The 21718-nt window shown below is 36.4% G+C and overlaps 1 protein-coding gene across 3 annotated transcripts in view; it reads right to left on the reverse strand.

Annotated features, from left to right (window-relative positions):
* Positions 1-21157, reverse strand: part of PDCD4 (programmed cell death 4) — a 23899-nt gene extending 2742 nt beyond the window's left edge. The window contains exons 1-11 of one of the 3 annotated variants that reach the window (XM_037496882.2): positions 21111-21157; positions 17486-17592; positions 14175-14477; positions 11124-11218; positions 9151-9264; positions 6995-7216; positions 5404-5501; positions 4401-4515; positions 1124-1231; positions 849-959; positions 110-249 (exon numbers count right to left, since the gene is read on the reverse strand). In XM_037496882.2, the coding sequence (XP_037352779.1) occupies positions 110-249; positions 849-959; positions 1124-1231; positions 4401-4515; positions 5404-5501; positions 6995-7216; positions 9151-9264; positions 11124-11218; positions 14175-14477; positions 17486-17528 (1349 nt within the window). In that variant the 5' untranslated portion in view covers positions 17529-17592; positions 21111-21157. The other 2 variants (XM_037496881.1, XM_037496883.1) reach the window with 2 other exon arrangements.
* Positions 21158-21718: the final 561 nt, after the last annotated feature.

The raw sequence follows: 21718 nt of genomic DNA on the forward strand, positions 1-21718 counted from the left end.
CTTCAAGGAAGACAGTGTTTTATTCTGACAGGGTTAGAATGATAGAAAATTAGCTTAACCTTCGTAAGCATCTTAGCTGGTATTTTATGTTTAGAAAGTAATAAAGTACCTTGAAGGACAAAGATCTCTAAGTTGTTTGGAAATTATTCCAGCTTGAAAACATTCCTCTACAAATCGCTCAAGCACAGAGTAAGAATGTGGAACATCTAGATTAATGTCCGGAATTTCATTGTAAATTCTCTCATAACCCTAAAATAATGAAATTAGATAAGGAATTTATTGCCCATATAAAATACATAATACCATTACTTTTATCAAGTTACATTAGATGCCAAAGGTCCATAATAAGTAGAAGTCAGATCTGAACCTTGAAAAGTATAGGTAGCAGAGTGTTTTCTTTAAAATTATTCTCCTGAAACAGCTTCAGGCAGATATCAGACATTGGATACATTTCTTCACATCATTTCTCTAGATACTTAAAATGATTTTTTTTAATTTTACTAATGCAAACAAATTAAAATAGAAATTAAGCATATAATTTGTTAAAAGTTCATGTTTCTCTCTAGATATAAAATACAAATTATCCTATCTCAGAGATAGAATCCATGAGGAAGAACATATAACCACATATTTTAAAATACAGGTAAAAAAGTAATTGAAGTGTTACTTTCTAAGAAATAGCTACAAGAGATTCAAACATAAACATTACCATAAAAAAAAAGCTACACACATAACACTACTAATAGGTACTGTTATTATAACTAAAAACTATCATTTATAATTCATAATCTTTATTATCAAATATTTAAAACAGAAGCCTAAAAAGTATTCAAAATAACATTACTTACTCTCTTCATTTGGTCTAAAGTAATGGCAGAAGACTTCCAGAGGCATTTTAATAAATGCAAAATCATCTTAAATGTACTTTCTCCAGTTGACTCTAAAACCATTACAATGGCCTAAAAATGGAATGAATGAATTTTGGGTCATTAATTCATATAAGAAACTGCTCCTTAATAAATTTTTAAAAGGAAAAAGCTGTATATTATTAAAGAATCATTAGGTCACTGTGTGCAAAAAAGAAAATTTAGCAATTCTCTTTGGAATGTCAAAGTAATCTTACTTCATATACAAGCTCATGGTGAAAATGAGGTACTTCCAGTTCCTTAAGGCAATGTTCAGCTTCAGCTATGTCTCCAGAGAGTAAATACTCTTTCAGCAGCATATCAATCTATTTGATTTAAAATTGAGATGTGTTAGAATTTCTGATTTTTTAAAAAGTACTTTGCCTAAAGCACAGGATAAAATTGCAGGTCACATCATCTGTATAAGAACATATGTCTGGCATGGCATGTCACTATCATAACACAATCTTTTTGTAATCAAAAAGTAAATCCACATACTTAAAAAATAAATGGTGAGTGGTTTGTTGTGTCCTAATATTATCACTGAGATCTATGAGTAGATTTCAGATCTACATGGCCTGAGTTGTAACCATGTTCTTCAGAGCGCACTGTAAAATAATGGATCTTAAATACCACTAGAGGGCACTAACTGAAAGTCTCAAAATGGATTTTTAACATGGCACAAACTGCATGGAAAACCAAAAAACAAGAATAATGACTATAGGGCTTTACTAGACAGGGCAAAGACTTCCATATAGTTTCTCTCTTCTCTACACCTGAATTTGAAACCCATTATCTAAAATGTCCATGAGTAATAGAGCTTCCTGTTACAGTAAGAGACAAATCTTGTCTTTTCTTGTTCAAATTTACACAATAACACCTACGGCTCCAGAGAAAAAGTGAAAAACAATTTCAGCACAAAAACTTCAACTACGTACGTTCTTTCTATACACCACTTGTTAAAAATCATCTTTGTACCTAGTAGACACTCAATGGATGTTGGATGACTGGACAAAATAACGTTACTTATCTTCTACTTTCAATTTCTTTTCTTTTTTTTAAGATTTATTTATTTATGCAAGAACTGGGGTACAGGTCAGAGGTGTGGGAGGGTGAGAGAATTCACCAGAGACAGAGTGGGAAGCATAACAGGCAGACAAACCAAAGACACTGCTGAGGGGAGCAGCGGGCGAGGCAGGAGAGGTCTGCCTCACCATGTGGGTTTCTCCCTGGCCAGCCGGGAATCAAACCAGCGCTGCAGAGGCTGCGGACAGCTTCACAGCGTGGCGCTCAATCCACTGCTCCACGGGGGAGGCCCCTACTTCCAATTTCTAGAAAGTATTTTCATAAAAGATACAGTGAAATTTGATAAATAGATTACATCATGGTGAATAATTCCTATTATCATCATTTAATAATGTAAATGTTTTAAAGTATGGCATTTGACTTTTTTCACTTTATAAATTAATATATTTATTAAATTATATCCCTCAGTTTAACAGTAACTTATAAGTATTTATATTTGAGTGAAATAAGCCAGAATAAAAGGAAAAATATCGGATGGTTTCATTTACAGGAGGAATATAGGGGAACCAAATAAGGGATCAGGAAAAAAAAAAAAAACAATAAAAATTAAAAAAAAAAATTAGAGACAACCATAAATCAGAGACATTCTGTGAGGGAAGAGGAGGAAGAGGGGTCAAAACAGGGGAGAGAAGCACACAAGGGACTATGGTGATGGTTCATAGGTGAACTGGTATTGGGAGTTTTACGGGGAATACACCTAAAAGGAGAAAGTATACAAGCATACATTGTTCAAAAATGAACAATGATGTAAAAAAATATATATATATATAATATAAATAATTTTTAAAGTATTTAAATATTTTCCACTAAGGTTTCACACATTTTTGAGAGTCAAAAATTGTAAAAACAGGTACACATTCCTAAAGGTGCTCTTTGTCCACCTTATCTATGTGAAAGCAAATGAGTATCCAAATAATGTCAATCTCAATATTTACCTTGACCATTTTTTGGTTGAGATAACTCACATACCATAATACAGTCTGGTAGTTTCTCAAAATAATTTTAGGAGTATTACCATCTTAAAAATAATGCCTCATAAACATGCACATCTTTTTATTTATTTAGGTCTTCAATTTTTCAATGTCTTCAGAGGTTTCAATGTACAAGACTTAAATTTCTTTTGTGAAGTATGTCCCTAAGTATTTTGCTATTGTAAATACAACCGTTAATTTCATTTCAGGTTATTCATGGCTGGTGTATAGTATTAGAATTAAATTTGGTATATTGACCTTGTATCCTGCAACTGTGTTGAATTCTTTTATTAGCTAATCGTTTCAGTTTTTGTTTTCGGGGCTTGTTTTTTCTTTGTGGATTCATTCAGATGTTCTGTATACAGATCACATAATATGGGAAAACATTACTATTTCTTTTCCAACGTAAGGCCCTTTTATTTCTTTTTCTTAACTATTTTTATACCCTAATGTTTATAATAACTTTATAACTTTTTAAAAAACAGGTCCTGCAATCAGGGCATTACAAACACTAACTCATCTATCTTAACAGATATAAAAGCAAAAAACATGGAAGCTCTGTAACTACATTTTAAACCCCTTATTATTCAAACTAAGTATACATATTATTAAAACATTAAATGTCAAAACTATAGTCACATAAAAATTATACTCAAAATTCAACAGCACATGAACCATAAACCTTCCAATTTGCTTAAAGATACACAAAATAGGGAGAGTAAATACATTTTTTTGTTCCTTATTATAGAATATCACTTTAATAAGAGAAAAAAATCTACTAACGCAATCTATTTGTTTTCATAATTCATAATCTCAGGCTACACAGTTTCAAATTGCTCATCTAAAAACGGATATTTATTGAAAAACTGCAAAACAGACTTACTTCAATGGCATTTAAAAATTTTTAAATATCAGGCCTCCCTGGTGGTTAAAGGCACAGGGGTTAAAGACATAGCACTTTCAAGCTATCCCCAGCCACTGCAGCAGTTCGACCCCAAGCTGGCCAGAGAGCGGACCCATATGGCATAGCAGACTGCTCCAGTCTTGCCTGTTGCTCCCCTCAACAGTGTATTTCAGTAGATCTGCCTGTTCTGCCCCCCACTCTGTCTCTGATGAATTCTCTCACGCCCTGCTGCATCTCTGGCCTATACAGCAGTTCTTGTATATACAAATAAATAAATCTTTTTAAAAGTTAAAATAAAAAATTAAATACCAAGCTAACACTTCAGGCATTCCTTTGCAGTTCATACCTTCTTGTGTATGATAACAATTATGTAATTATTTCATAATTTATAGCAAAGGGGTATAAAGCCAAATATAAAATATACATAGATGATTCAATTTTCCACTTGTAGTTATGACTGAACTTAATTTCTGTCCACAAAAATATCAGTTAGAAGGAATAGTTTATTTCTCTTAGAAAACATCCAATAGTTACCTCTTTGACAAGGTGATTAACAGACCGCTGTCCACCTCCAGAGCCCCATACACTATCCTTGCGCTTTCCTCCTTTTGACATGCTCAGGAGCACAGTCGCCTTGTCTAGAGCAGCTCTAAAAAAATTAAAAATTAATTTTGCCAGGCATGTTTAAGGTTGACCAAATTATGGATAAAATTGGGAGAAAAAAGCCCATATGTACCAAAAGTGGTCATGTATCATAAAAGTAACCTAAAATTACAAAGTCTCTTAAACAACTATTTTGAAAATTTAAAAATTGGGAGCTAAAAATGTTGCTTTTTATGTTACTTTAACTAGAAAACTACAAAAACTCACACAGTATAACTCCCAAATATCACATTTCTTTATAATTAATTATACCAAAGAATAAGAATGAAAACCATTATTTCCTAGCCACAATTTCCATAACAAATATAAAACCATAAATGCAGTTCTTTTGTTAATATTGTCAATCTTACTAGAATATTAAATAACTACAGAATTGTAAAACCTGAAGGGACCTCAAAAAAACATCTAAGTTCTCCTTTCCTTTTATAAATGAGGAGCCTCAGGGTGCCTTGGTGGAGGTTGTGATGTGGTGATGTGCATGTGATCCTTTGCCTTTGGTTTACAGTGTGGTAAACCAATGTTACCTTGACAAAAAAAATTTTAAAACATTAAAAAAGACACTATATGGGAAACTCCAGGAAAAAAAAAAAACATAATCAAAAAATAAATGAAAAATAAATAAGAAAATTGAGTCCCAAAGTACAGCTTAACATGAGTTAACTAATTGTTTAGCTACAACCCAAAACTTCTGCATTATAGTACTGTCCTCTTCCTGGTATATCACGCCAACAATCTCTCAATTTTGTTTTAACGGTAGTGAATAAACACCAATGACCAATGGATGTCTACAGTGTCTAATTAATGTGTCACTTCAATAGAATGCTGTGAATTTTTCTCTATCATGAATTCTAAGTAGGAAAATTAATTTACTTACCTAGCCTGTATACAATCTACAGTTCCTTTGTAACTATCAATATAGGTATTACATAAAATTCCATCTCCAACAGCTCTAGCAATAAACTGGCCCACCAACTATAATAAGAAAAAAAAAACTATATAAAATAATCTAAAACAAACTTTTACAGGACACAATTTCTACACAAATGATGAAGACTGGCTGAACTACACAATTAACACCAAAAACATGCTGGAATATTTCTTAAAAACATCTACTTAGCACCTACTCCAACATCTTAGCATTCAAATTAAGAGCCGGCAGAGGGAGGAGGCCACCTCTATTTTGCTCATGACTGAGTCCCCAGTACTTGAATACTGCTTGAAACACAGTATATGATCAAAAACACTTAGTAAATCAATTACTTAAAGTCAAGAGAAACCTCTTGTCTAGAAAAAATATATGTTTTTCCAAAAAAACTGATTATAGGAATTTATTTTGTGACAAAAACATGTACAAATATTTATTTGAAAGCAAGTTCATAGCACTATTTCTTATTAAAACTGGAAACAACTTTAGTTTCTAATAACAAAGGTGTGGTTAAATGGTACATAAAACTCCACTACATGGAAATATGTTTACCACATTTTGTGGTGTAAGAAAAAAACAAGTTTCCAAATTATCACATACAATATTCCATTTTTTTATTAAAACATAAAATGTAAGTATATATAAAAACCATACATTGAAATATACCCACAGAAAACAGAATGGAAGATTTAACACCAAAATTTTTATAGTTTATTTATTCTTACTGACCTTTCTTCCTTCTGGTTTTCACTTTTAAAAAATTCTATAATGAATATGAACTTACAGTCATTTTTCTAAGTATGTGTATTGGTGTAAACAGGCAAAAAAAAGAGTCCATGTTTGAATACCAGCCCAAAATCTTACCAAACTGTCTATCATAGGTAAATATAATACAAATAGCATTTAAGGATTAACCTACCTATACACTATCCCTAAATTAACGTTAAATAAAGCATTCCTACCTTAATTAAAAACTTTGGTCAAGTGAAGAGCAAAGATTTCACATTTTCAATGTCAAACTAGAGAGTAATAGTGTCAGCAGGTATTAAATCTATTAAAATGGTAAGTCTTTGAGGACAATCTACCTGGAAGCTTAACTAGTGAATTTTCTAATTATTTCCCCACAAACTACAAAAGGAAATAGTCTTATTATTATGTTTATAATAAACATTAGTCAAGCAAATTGAGTGCTCAATTCTAACAATCTACATTTTTTAAAATTCTACCTTATAAAATAGCTTTCTTACATATAACAGAGAACACACAATGGCAAAAAAGTATGACCTAAAAAGTTAACAGAACAGGGGGGTAAAGCAGCATATAAGTTATAGTATGATAAAAATTACGTCTGGGGAAAAAAATGAAGAATTAGAGAAAAATACACTAACGTAAAATGTTAGAGAGCTATTTTTGTGTTGTAGAAAATATGAGCCATCTTTTCTTCCTCATGCACTAAAATTTCCTGAGAGCATGCATATTGTTTCTATAATTGGAAGTGTAATGGGGAGAATAAACAAAAATTTTGAAGAATCATACGAACCTGTGGTGCTCTGGGAGTATCCAACGCTAATTCAGGTAGATCTTTCAACAATTTATCAAATGATTTTTCCACATCATTTGTGCTCATTACTGTCCCACAAAGGTCAGAAAGGAGCTTAGATGTCATTTCTCTATGACTGGCCTTTCCCTCCAATGCCAAGGACACTGCCAGTACTGGTACTCCACTCTTCATTTCACCAAGATTTAAATCTCTCAGCATTTCCTATTTTAAAAAAGCATGTCACTTTCTATAATTCAATATAATTTTATTTTTGAAAAATCAAGATTTTATCCATATTATCGCTACCTCTCCCCATCTGGAAGCAATCAAAGAAGCAGTGTTTTTTGTGGGACAGGATAAATACATGTCTTGCTGCATATAAATTAGATATTGAGCAACTATGTCAAGCTTAACTATTTGAACATCACTAAACTCAAGAATGTGAATTTTACCTAACACAGTTTATTAAACATAATAGTGCTAATTTGGTGTTAGGAGTTAACTAATCCTCTTTAATTATTTCTAGGAATGCTTTATGAGCACTTTTGGAGTGACTCAGTTAACATTATCATAGCTATTTACACTCAACTTCTCTTCAAACCTTTCTCTTCACACAAAAACTTAATTTATACTTTAACATAAAGTTTAAAATGAGACCTTAAACCATTATTTTTAAGTGGAATTATTATAAATACAGGGATAAAGTTAAAATTCCCTACTGAAAATACAACAGCAGCATCTAGTACTGATCACTTATAATGTTATCAGATGTTATATCAATTTATTTTATATTATCTTATTTAATATTTACAACAACGCTTTGAGTGAGGTAGCACCATCATACTCATCAGACCTAGAGCACAGAAAAATTAAGTGTTTGCTAAGGGAATACAGCTGGAATGGCCAAACAGGAAGCGGAATACAGGCAGCTATGTGTGATCCTAGAGGCTAAATTCTACCTCTGTTACTTATAGTATCTGCCTTTTACCGAAAGTTTTCTCAGAATATTTAAATCATGCCATATTCTACTGAGGTGCCAAAACTATTTTTATAGCCATCTAACAGGTATCCTCTTCCCATGTCATTTCATCCTCCTGTGCTTAAAACAATTAACTCACTGCCGTTAAACATGATACTCCTCCTTTCTGACAAATCTCCTCAACCATCTTACCCTGACCAACTCCTAGCCATCCTTAGATGTCTCAGTCATTATTTCTATGACTTTCTATTTCATACTTCCATAAAACTCTGTTCACAGTACTACTTAATTGATAAACTTGAAAGTATACCATTGGTAGGTACTGTGCTAAGCGGACAGGAGGATTTCAACAATCCTGCCTCACTAGACATAAATTCTTCTTCTGTAATAAAATGTTTCACATCGTATTTTGAGAGTCTGTTTGCTTATCATTTCCCTCACATGACTAAGACTCAAAAGAGTAGGAATCCTCCACATGGTATGCAGTAAACAAATGCAACAAACAGGGATGTTTTATATTAACATCCTACAAATCCAAAGATACCAAATCTCAAAAGTATAGAGTAAAGAAAACTCAGTCTGTATTTAAAAAATCTAAATCATGAAAGTCTTCTAAAGAGTTGCAATTTTATTATTTAAATTAGTGATCCTAAGTCAGTCAATAATTTTATTTTAGATTTACTTTATGAGGAATTCAAAATGCAGTTAATATGTTCCCATGCAAATTATGCTTCAAAAATGTGCTTGTTCTCTTGGTTTCTGTATATATTCTTTTTCAAATATTTGTAACTATTTTTTTTGACAGAGTACAAAGATAAATTTTTCCTAATCCTAAGGATTGAAATATGTGTCCAAAAAAAGAGAATTAAGTCAGGCATTTCTTAAGTGAAATTCCTAAGAGATGCCAGAAGTCCTTAAGTGACTCGAAATTGTTAGTCACATTTTATAAGCTATCAATTATAAAAATATTCTGTTGTGCCATTTTTTTAGTGAAATAATTGGCACATAGCCTGCTTCAGATGCCAAATAGATAAGAACAGGCCTGAAATAATGAAATTTTGCTTCGTTTCTTTAGAAATTCATTTATGCAAAAGAAAATACTTAAACATATTCAATGTCCTGAGTTCATTCTAGATGTTTTGCTTTTCATAAATCACAATAGCAACTTCAAACCTACCGCTACTTCATTAGTATCTCCATGCTCAAAATATTCCTGTATGATTGGTGTTAAAGTCTTCTCAAATGCCCTTTCATCCAAAGGCAAAACTACAGTTTCATAAACACAGTTCTCCTGGGAGGGGAAGGAAGAGAAAGAGTTACAAATTATTAGAAAAGCATCCAGATAAAGTGAGTTGTTTTAGAATTTTACATTCTGGCTGGTTTGTAATTCCCATTCAGGCCAAGATAGAGACATACTACTGTCTTTGATCACTCATATAAAAATAGAGTCAGTGTCACTGTTCTTTTACAAAATCTGAATACAATAAATCAATACAGATTAGGACCCTTAACCACAGCAAACATGACTTACTCCCAGCCCCCATATCTTCTATTAATTGTTTGCATCTCGTAAAACCAGACCCTCAGTGACAAAAAGTTTTAAGGTGGCTATCGTACCTACTATTTCATTAAATTTTCACTTTTTTAAAAAATGAAGTAGAAACCAAAGCTTTTATGATTAGTATTATCATGACAAAAGTGCCTACAACAAAAATCAGCATTGTAATGACCAAAACATATCTAAAGAAAAGTACTGTTTCACGAAAATTTCAAAAAGAAGATTAAGGCTTGTATTCTTCTGTGTCCCTTCTCTGAAAAAAAAAAAAAAAAATGCCCTGAAATGTTCATACGCAACTTGGGGCAGGCTTCAGTCTAACAACATACACTTGAAAGACTATATATTAAAATTGATTACTTAGTAAAGACATTATAGTATTTGAATTTTACTTGCTCTAAAATCTATTTTTTCATATTCTCTTAGAAATATTTCCAAGTCCAACAATTATTTAAAATATACAAAACATATACACAAACAATACGCAATAAAAACAATTTAACAGAGACCATAATAACTTCCTTTCCTATCTAAAATTTTCATCATTTCTTTTCTTATGCAAAGACAATATGCCAAAATATCTGAGATTTGCTTCAAAATAATCGAGAACACCAGGGGAATAAGGGCTGGAGGGAGAAAAGATCAAAATGGGAAGAGCACTGGATGAAACAAGATCAGCCATGAGCTATCAATTATTGACAGTGAAAGCTGAGAGATGAGTACCAGCGGTACCATTATCCTATTCTACTTTTGCCTAAGTTAGAAATTTTCCATTAAAAAGATAAATATAAAGGGCCTCCCTGGTGGCACAGGAGTTCAATCTCAGTGCTATCACTACGACGGCCTGAGCTCGAGCCCCAGCCAGGAGGCGCAGCAGACCTCTCCTGTGTTGGCCACTGCTCCCCTTAGCAGTGTATTTCAGTATATTCACCTGTTCTGCACCCCACTCTGTCTCTGGTGAATCCTCTCACCCCCTGCACCCCTGCACCATCGGCTAACCCCCAGCTCTTCTTCATAAATAAAATCTTAAAAAAAAAGATACACAAATTCATTATAAAATCGATTGAAAATTTATGATCTCAGCATTATCTCTAGAAAAAAGATGTACATGTTCCAAAAATAAAAGTTACCTCACAATTACCATACTAAAAAGTAATTACTTAAGAGGAATTTTATATCTATATTTTATGATGTTTAAAAGAATATGTATATTTTCCATTAACATTATCATAGAAAGAAACACACATTAATTCGATAGAGTTCATTAAAAAATGGTGAACTTGATCACCTTAAGTAAATTTGTAAAGACCTACTTTTTACTTCAGAAGCCAAATAAAAATTATGCATGCATTACTATCAGTTAACTTTGTTTCCTCATCCAAAAGTAACCTAACAGTCTAAAAGCACTGAAAATATGCATTAGATACACACACTAGTATGTATGAAAACACATACAGATAATACATATACACCATATATATGATTTCACAAGTACAGAATATATGTTTTCACAGATGTATGAACATACTGTAAATATAAGGTCAAATAGTTTATAAGCATTTTAACTATACTTAAAAAAAGTAAAACACTGGTACCTGGTCATCATCATAGTTAGGATCTTTCACATCCACTTCCTCCACATCATATACCTGTCCAGGTGTACCCCATACACCTTTGCCTCCAGCACCACCTAAAAAAGTTTAGAATTGATAGAGGAATGAATACAAAGTTCATAGTTAGTAAATTTTAATTGAAATCTGAAATATTTCTAGATGTTCAAAGATTGAATAAGTTAGAAACTGCATTTTAATTTCCATGCTAGTTTTTTTTCCAGTTGAGCCATATTTTAAGCCTCATTTTATTTAGATCACTGCCTTTTCAATGATTACATTTTATAAGTAGTTTCTAAAGCATCAAGTTGAAATAGTTTATAAAGTTAAAACTTAAAAGGCAGATGCTTTAAAATAAAAACAACAAAAAAAGAAATTTAAAAAATAGTATGTGTCTCCCCAGTGGCGCAGCAGGTTGAGCACAGTGCTGTGAAGCTGTCCGCAGCCTCTGCAGCACAGGTTCGATTCCCAGCCAGCCAGGAAGATTCCCACATGGTGCTGCAGACCTCCCGTCGCAGTGTATTTCAGTCATTCTGCCTTTTCTCTTCCCCGCTCTGTCTCTAGTGAATCCTCTCACCCTCCTGCACCTATGGCCTGCACCCCAGCTCTTGTATAAAAATAAATAAATCTTTAAAAAAAAATAGTTATATCAGAGGCCTAAGGAAGGTGACACTACCACTGAATTCCAAATTTTATTTGACGTTTCTTAGAACAACAAAAAACCACAGAAATAATGTTGAACCAGTATGATGTAGCATAGAAAATTCAAACAAGGGAGATATTATTTAATAAAGAAACACAGTGGCCACCATCAAATGTTTTAAAATCAAATACTCCATTTAGATAGAAAAGCATGTAGTAAACCATACTTTGCAATTAGCAATATGTTACAAATAACTAATTGCTATTTAATCATTAACCTTACTGATACTTTTCCCTACTCTCTACAAACCAACCAACAGAAGCTTAAGATTCTAACTTTCAAAGTTTATGGTACATTACCAGTATTTTTTGGAAGTTTTCTTTTATACCTAGAGCATAATCCTCGCTACCAGAACAGAACCAAATCTGATAACTTGGTTTAATTTTGATCCAGCCAATGGCTGTAGAGACATTCAACAGGAATAACAACTTTTGACAATTCACAAAAACATTTTGCAAAAATCCTAGGCTATAAATTAAAGCTCCCACCATTCAGAAGTGGGTGAAATCTCCAAAGTGTATCAAAGTTCTACTACAAACAGAAGCTGATACACTCCTTGCTCAACAAATATTTAAATATCAACATTGCTAGTCACTTCTCTGGGAACTAGAGATAGAGCAGCAAAATAGAGCAATCCACTGCAGTAACTGAAATAAAGAGCTAAAGTGAACTCAGAAACAGATCTATAAAATCTTTAAAATTCTGATGCAGCTATTTGCCAGTCAAATGTATTATTTACCGTGTATTGTTTTTTAATTTTTAAAGGACTTTTTTTGGAGGGGAGAAACACATGGTGGGTTTTTTTTGTTATCTTTTGTTATTTTTTACAACACTGTTCATTTTTAAACAATATTTGCTTCCCCCCACCCCCTCAGGTGTAGTCCCCATAGAGTTTCCTTCCCCAGTGCACCCGGGCACCATCACCTCAGTTCCCTGTGCTCCTCCCTCCCTCCCTCTGATCCCTCTCCCTCCTCCTCCCCTGCAGGATGTCTCTGTTTATAATTGTCCATTTTTGCTTTGCTGTGTTTTGTATGATTACTTTTTTACACTGATGTCTTATTTGGTTCCCCTACATTCCTGCTATAAGTGAAACCATCCAATATTTTTCTTTTTCCTTCTGACTTATTTCTCTGAGCATAATTCCTTCTAGCTCCATCCACATTGCTGTGAATGGCATGAGTTTATCTTTTTTGATTGCAGAATAATATTCCATTGTGTATATATACCACATCTTCTTGATCCAGTCATCTATTTTTGGGCATTTGGGTTGTTTCCAGGTTGTACCTATTGTAAACAGTTCTGCAATAAACATAGGTGTACAGGTGTTCTTTTGAATCAATGTTTTTGTGTCCTTTGGGTAGATCCCTAGGAGTGGAATTGCCGGGTCATATGGTGGCTCCATTTTTAGTAGACTAAGGAAATTCTAGACAGCTTTCTATAGTGGTTGGACCAGTTTGCACTCCCACCAGCAATGTAGGAGAGTTCCTTTTTCACCACATCCTCACCAACATTTGTTGTTGCTAGATTTTTTGATATGTGCCATTCTTACTGGTGTAAGGTGGTATCTCAATGTGGTTTTGATTTGCACTTCCCTGATTATAAGGGATATTGAACATTTTTTTCATATGCCTGTTGCCCATTTGCATTTCTTCTTTGGAGAAGTGTCTTTGAAGTTCTTCTGCCCATTTCTTAACTGTATTGTTTACTTTGTTTTTGCTGAGTTGTGTGAGTTCTTTGTATATCTTTGTGATCATTAAAGGACTTTTTAAAAAAGATTTATTTATGCATAAAAGAGCTGGGGTGAGGCCAGAGGTGCAGGGGGGTGAGGGAGAGTGAATGAGAGGATTCAACAGAGACAGAGTGGGGAGCAGAACAGGCAGACTGAGTGAAATCCACTGCTGAGGGGAACAGTGGGCAAGACAGGAGAGGTCTGCTGTGCCCTGTGGATCAGCTCCTAGGCCAGGGATCGAACTCGTGCTGCAGTGGCTGGTGATAGCCTGATAGCGCTGAGACCTCCCTGGTAGATCTGACTCTTTTTTTCTACCAAAGTTAGATGCACAATTTATAACTACGAAAAATATTAGTACATATTTTGCTGGAAATCAGAGATAAGAGTCCTGCTCAAGAAAACTAAAGATAAATAAGAAAAAAGGCTCAACTTAAAAAGTGGGATGGTCCTCAGACTGTTACAATGTAGAAATAATATGCAAACCATAAAATCTTACATTATTATTGTTTGAACTTCTCTCACCCCTGAAACACAGAAATTGTAGTATAAGAACCAGATAATATTTATTTCTATTTGTGTGTTTGGATACAGTAGATATACCAACCTTTCTTTGGCAGCCCCCTTCCTTTCCCAGATCTGGATCGCCTATCCAGCAACCTTCCCTTGGGACTGGTTGGTACAGTTACTCCACTTCTAATGGCTTCACTCCCATTATCACTAACTGAATCCCCTCTTCCAGAGTCCCGGGATGAGTTTTTCCGTAGTCGCCTCTTTGCCTTGGCATTAATTCTAGCTTCGTTAATGGAGGATGCTGAAATCCAATTTCCATTTATTTCATTCTTTATTTCCTCAGTCCCAGCATTTTCTTCATCGCCAGAAAAGAGAGAGTCACTTAAATTATCAGGATCTTAAAGAGGAAAATAAAGAAAGAAAATTCTATGTAAGTATTTAAACTATGTAAGTATTAAACCATCTACTGGTAGATCAGCTACAGTCATATTACATCATATGAAACTGCTATTTTTGTACATCAGTAACAAGTTACATTTTGGTGATTTATTGGTTCAATCTAATAAATGACTATGAAATGGGATTACTTTTCAAATTTTCATGGAAAGTAAACTTGAATTTTAATGACCTTTATGAAAACACATTATCTCACATATTTAAATCATAAAATCTATGTTAATATAAACACATGTATTTAAATCATAAAATCTATATAAACACAAACACAACATTAGATTTTTGTGACCTAAGAGAGATAAGCAATTAGAAATAATAAGAAAAGACTATGGATCTTAAGAGAAGGTAATAAACTAATATTTACAGAACATCTACTACTATTTATCAGACACACTTTGTCATTTACCCACAAGCCTGAGAGCTATTTGTTACATCATTTCAACAGATATGGAAAATAAGGCTGATAGTGCTCAGATAATTTATCCAATATCTCATGATTAATTATAAATTCTCAGGAATCATTACTAATCCAACAAGCATGAAAGGCTGTTGGCAAATAAGTTAACACATGATTACTGAACTACTACTGATGTTCTACTGCTTATGCTCAAAGATAAAGCTTATGCTCAAAGCCATGATCTCAATGTCCTAGTTCACCTCTCCAACTTGACTCTGAAAATGTTCTGGCCTATGTAAGATTTGCACATTCTCCCCTGAGAGACAGCAATGTATTTGGAGTTTCCAATTGTACCCTGTTTATTAGCATGTCTTCCTCACTGCTCTTTTCAGTTATCAAAATCCTTTAGAGTTAAGTACTACTCCCTTCACTAAAACTTTCCTAACAAGGTAACCACAATAACATGCATACTCACACACCACTCATTTGCCACATCAAGGAGATCACTTTATTTCTTCTTACACAGCAGCCTTACTTTTCCAACTAAGTTAAAAGCATCAAGAGGATCATAGAGTCTCACTTAACAGTATTGATTGGTTCTTGGAAACTTTAAGCAAAATAACATACACTAAAGCAGGTCCAAACTCACACTGTTCCTTCAGTGCCAACCTGGGATGTTTTGCTTTGTTTTTCAAACCAGTGTCATAACAAAATGGCATTAAAAGACCTGCTGTACTGTTCTTTGTAACCTCAGCACATAGCAGAGGATCTTACACACTATCAATTCAAAGGATCATGGAGATCACAGGGAGACATTTTGGCATTGCTCTGAAAACTTTACAAGTCAGAAAACTACTGAGTTAGTTATTCCTGAGCCAAAGTTTTGTTCATTACAGCTAACTCAAGTCACTGAATCCTTCATACAGTTTTATTAAATATCCCTAAATGTACTTAGGATGTGTTAAGTCTCTGTGCATGGGTTTAATATATGCTGAAGCTAATTTTTAAATAGACCTATAAAAAAGATATATTAAAATCTTTATAATCCTTGACCAAAAGAATAAAAATGAAGAACATTGTAGTGATCAAAAAATAAAAACATTAAAGTCAAATGACTTCATTAAGCTCATAGTATCTCTGGCTTCAGTCTTCAAGCCATTCTCCAAATTGCAAGGAGACTGATTATCTAAAACAAACCCCCCACTGAAAACTCTTTAATGGTATTCCCTTAGGTCAAAAAAAATGTTAACTTATTACCTTGTAACTTACAGTCCCTTCATTATCTTGGTGCTGCTTAAATTATCAGAATTGCTGAGCACTCCCACATTCAGAAGGTTACAGAGCTTAGATGTGATATCATAGGTAGGTGACGGGGAGATTCAATTGGCAGAGGAATACAGAATATGTTTAAAAGATAAGAGAAAGTGTAAAGTGGAAGATTAAGAAAATTATGCAGCAATTCAGTCATAAGCTAACTGGAAAGGGCAAGGATAGTAATTTGGGGATAAATAAGAAAGCGACAAATAAAGGGCTTTTAAACAGAGTAAAGAATGAAATGTCTTAGAAGTTTTTAGACTAGAAAAGGAAGCCAGATTAGCAAGGTGAATTTGGTGTATCATCATAACTAAACTACTAATAACTTCGAGTAGTTGTCATCATCAGAGTATATTGTCCCCTTAGTAGTACTTTTTTGTTATCATTACCATGATTGTTACCTACTAGATAACAGGTTCTTTGCTAGGCACTTTATATATATATTAGGTCTCTAATCCTTACAACGCTTTATCATCCTCATTTTACAGACAGAAGATGTTTCATAGAGAAGTTACATATCTAAAAAGTATTGTAGCCAGAATTCAACCCCACATTTTAATTTCATATGACTGTAACTACAGAAAATACAAAGTTAGACTACAGCAAAGTTCCTGACAGGATAAATAAGGAAGTGAATGCAAAGAGATAAGCAGAAGATTAAAAAAGGAGAAAGACCAGAAATCAAAAATTAAGATCAAGTTTCAAGCAAGGGAGGCAGATGGGGAAAGAGGGGAGCTTACAGAAACAGTAAACATTGATCTGTAATATGTTGCTTTTGCTATTCTACAATTAAGGTTAACAACCAAATTCACCCAGAAGCTAAAGAACTTAAAAGTAAAATAAAATGCTTTAAGTCTACCTTGGAGTAAGAAAGCATTTAATCTAAAGAAATTTTCCACGTTTCTTTCTTCATTCATTGAAGCAATCATTAACTCACATGAAAATATTAATAAGCAAGTTCACTCTTCTCCTTTCTGTACTACATTTATCACGCACAGTGGAAAACAAGGATATATGTAATGTGAAAGAATAGGCAAAAAAATAAGGACATATGGGAATTTCCATAAAAATAAGAATCACAAGTTTGATTTTTAAAAATATGACCTATTTTCTTAGATCATGAATGAGATAGTTTTTAAGTAAATATATCACATTTTTATAAAATTTGGTGTGGCCTGAAACTCATTCACAATACAGTGGAAGTTCAAGATATTAAAATTAAAATATGTATTACTTACCTGTGGGATTTACATTCAGTATCTGCTCATTTTCTACGTCCATTGTTTCTTAATTTCACTTGCACTGATTAAATTATCAAATGGAATGCTTCTGTTAGGAATTATTCCTTTAAAAAAGAAAAAAAATATTTTAGCATTTCCAAAATGACATAATCAAGGCAAATTCAATTACACTGCAAAAAAAATCACAAAATTCTATTTTTAAAAAAGATTTCACTTTGCTTTCAAAGATAGCTTACTATAATTAATATAGAGTTTCAATCTTCTAGACACGCTTAGCAGTGTCCCCAAAAAAATCTTATTTCTGGATGTGCCAAAATACCTCCTTTAACTTAGAATTAAAATACGTATTTGCTATACATGTTTATCTCAAGTTAAAGGAATACACACACACTGCAAAAATTTTTAGGAAAAACAGACCTTATGAGTAACCTTATATACATAAATACTGACTAGTTCCTTACCAATGAACTATGGGAATTAAAAACTACATATGAACAACATAGTTTTGGTTAGTCAAGAATATCATATGATTGGGTCATTTTTCACACTATATATCTAAAGGCAGATATATCAGCCATTTTATCACCTCGGTATCTATAGTTACAAAAGCTGATTTTTTTGTTACAAGTCTATTATCTTTACAGTTTGGAAAACCCATTTTTTTAAAAAATCTTGACTATTTCAGAAAGGAATAAGTATAATGATATTACATCTTAATATTTTAGACCTTGATTTCAAAGTGGCTTAAAAATTATTAATGCTGTAAGATTCTGATGAAATTTGTTACCTTTTATTTAGATAATTAATGGTATAAATCCAATGTTATCTGAAAGGTTATCAAAGTATGTTTTCATACTTTCAAACTATTACCAAAAAGATGGGATCAAATATGATATCAGAATACCTCTGTAAATATTTTTAAATAGTGGTTTAGAGTATTTGAGTATTAATTCAGACAGGTTAGATATAATTACTGTCAGTTACAATCATTTCACTCGCAGTGTGATTCTTTTTAAGATATAAAATGTATAAATTAATTAAAATACCTAGTAAATAAACTACAGAAAAGTATTTCTTTTTCATATAACATAACAGATGTCATTTTAGATAGAGATATGATGCCTCCTGGGCTTAAAGGTGAAACTGACTTTTTATATATTATATAATATATACTGTTAAACATTTTATAAGTTTATGTAGCTATTTTATAAAACAAAAACAAACACATCTCATGCTAAAATTACAAACCTAAAAATGGTATATTCCTTAAACTTGAGGTGCTATCATATGTGAGATCACTCTCTTATTCTATTCAGAATAAACAGATATATGAGTCTACATAAATTATCTTTCAATATCATAATTTCCACCAACTTTGGATTGGGGGGAAAGTATCTTAAAAATTTCTGCATAAAGATATAGCTATATAAACAAAAATAATCTGCAACCGTAAGTATTTAATGTCTTCCATGTGAAAATGCCCTGTTTCATTTCAGTACACAGATTACACACTGAAGTGACAATGTCACTGTCTCGCATGAGTTTTTTCAGTTACATTAAAAAGTTTTTCCGTTCTTGATGAAAGTATAACCTGGGAGAGAATACTTTCTGCAGAAGCTAGTTAATAAAGGAAATAAAATGCTTATAACTGATGTTCATAAAGCCCTTTGTAGTTCAAAAAACGTGTACATATGCACATTCCAGGTACCTCTCAGAACACCTTGAAGGCGGCACACCACTTTGTGCACAGCAAAACAAAATCAGAGAAGACAGGTGATCTACGGAGAGACACTTGCTGGGTGGAAGAATTAGGACTAGAATCCAGAATTTGTTTGCACAAATTCAATGTAAGATTTAAATATATCACAGGAAGATTTTTGTTCTAGTAGTAACAGCATCTTATTAAAAGACTCCTTTAAATAAGGTATTTGTTCATCAAATTTTTAAACACTGCTTTCCAAACACTAAAAATTATTTACAACTGTCACACTGAGGACATTCAGTTAGGGCAAGGAAATTACCAGTTAATGACTATCATCTTTAACTTACCAAGTTTATTTTTATTAATAAAAAAGTGCTGTGTGTCTTTAGACAACACCACCACAATCATGAACTCAGTCACACTTGAGAACAACACAGACATTTTACCAGGGCTTACTCTTTCCAAACCAGTGGGGGGCTTTTACCCTCAGTTCTCTTAACAATCCTCAAGCCATTCCCCCCCAAACTTAAAAGTAAAAAAAAAAAAAAATCTAACCACACATCTTTAATACTGAACGGCATATCAACTTTCAGTAAGAAAAACCATACATGTAAGTTAGACAAAATAAGGCTGAAACGACACCGTGTTTGCATTTCTCCACAATCAGAAGCATTTCCCGGCCAAGACAGTCCTCACTAGACAGAGTCGCTTTCTCCCTCCCTGATCCCCTCCTCCAGTCTGGTTCCCGAAAAGGTAGCGCCCTAAACCACTGACATTTTCGGGAGTCAAGATTGGGCCAGAAGTCAACGAAAAAATGATTCGCCTCCGTCCCAGGGTTACAACTGCAGCTAATTAGCAACTTGCAATGAGCGCGACGCGTCCCAGCACCGGGACCACACAGAGACCGGCTGGGCGCACTGACCCGCGCGCGCCCCGCGATTCTTTCTCCACAGGAAAACCGAAGCCTGTAACCCAAGGGTGCCGCCGAGACCCGCAGGCATCTCACGAGCCTGCCGTGAAGTGGGTGCCGGGGGCGCCAGCTCCCGGGGCGCCCCGCGCGCCCCAGCCCTCACAGCCCGCAGCGGTTTCCTGGGGAGCCCCCCGGGGACCGAACGCCGGGTTCCACAGGAGGGAAAACCCACATTTCCAGTGGACGCCGCGTGTTCAGTCCCCGTGTCCGACCGTGCGCGGAGGCCCCCCGGCCGCGGCCCCCGGGTCAGCCCCCCGCGGACAGTTGGGGGGCGCCCGCAGAAGCACCCCCAGGCCGGCGCGGACGTGGCAGCGCACGGACAACCGCGCCCCCAGAGCGGGCCCCCCCCCAGGCTTTGTCCTCTCCGGCCCGTCTCACCTTCCGAAAACCACAGGGGACCCCGCGCCGGGGTTGGGGGGCGCCGCCAAGTGGGCGCAGGTCTGGGCCGCGGACGAGCGTCCGCCCCCCGCGCCCCCGCCGCGCCCCGGGGCCCCAGCCCGGGCCGGGCCCGGCGCGGGAGAGGCCGGGGGCGCCCTTCCAGGGGGTCCCCCGAGGCGGGGGCGGCAGGCGGGGGCGCCGGCCCCCCTCACAGGATTCCCGCGCTGCCAGAGGCCCGCCTCTCGCACCCGCCCCTAACAAGGAAGGAAATTTGGGCGTCCGCGGGGAGCAGCCCCCCGCCGGCGAGCGCCCCGCGCGCCCCGCGAGCCGAGGGGGGCCCCGGGAGCGGCGGCCCGCGCCGCCTCGCTCCGGGCCGGGCCCAGGGGCGGCGCCCGCGCGCCGCGGCTCCGGGCGTTGGGGCCGGCGGGGCCCGCGGAGGCTGAGGGACCCCGGGCCGCCGCCCGCCGCGGCCTCCACGCCCCCTCCCCCCCCCAACGTGCGGTACCTCGGGGGAGAGACGGGCCGGAGCGGGCGCGGCCTCCCAGCGTGCGGGCCGCCCCGCCGGTACTGACCCCTCGGCCGCCGCGCTGCCCAGGCGCCGTCCGCCGGCCCAGCCCCGCTCCTCAGCCCCGGCCGCCGCCTCCGAGCGCCTCTGGCCCCGCTCGCTCTGTTTGTTTTTGTTTTGTTCTACCCAGTAACACGGGGGCGAGAGCGCCGCGCTCATTGGCCGAGGCGGGCGGGCCGGCTGGCCAATCGCGGCGGCGGAGCGGGACCGCGGAGGGGAAGGCAGAGGAGAGAAACGTGGAGAGCCGGGCCGGGGCGCCGCAGGGCGCATGCGCCTCGGCTCCCGGGCCGGCTGCGGTGGGAGCGGGGCGGGAAGCTGGAGGGGTTGGGGCGGTGCGGGGGGCTGGGAGTGTGGGGGAAGAGCCCAGGCGCTGGGTGGGGTCTAGGCTGAAGCTGACCTGACCGGTTCACCCATTTCCCCTGACCGGGTGGTCTGCGAACCCAGCTGAAGCGAAGGCTTGGTGTTCCCCGAGGGTCCCTACCTCCATTTCTGGACCCTCGTGGGAGCTCTACCCCGTGGGCGCTCCAGCTCCGCCCCCTGCGCACACCTGGGCGCCCACTGTGTGCAGAGCCCGTTCTCAGAACTTCACCTCAATGAATGCTCTCGACACTGAGA

Source organism: Talpa occidentalis, unplaced genomic scaffold (assembly GCF_014898055.3).
Source record: "Talpa occidentalis isolate TD23 unplaced genomic scaffold, MPIMG_talOcc4v2.1 talOcc4.8, whole genome shotgun sequence".
NCBI classification, from domain to species: Eukaryota; Metazoa; Chordata; class Mammalia; order Eulipotyphla; family Talpidae; genus Talpa; species Talpa occidentalis.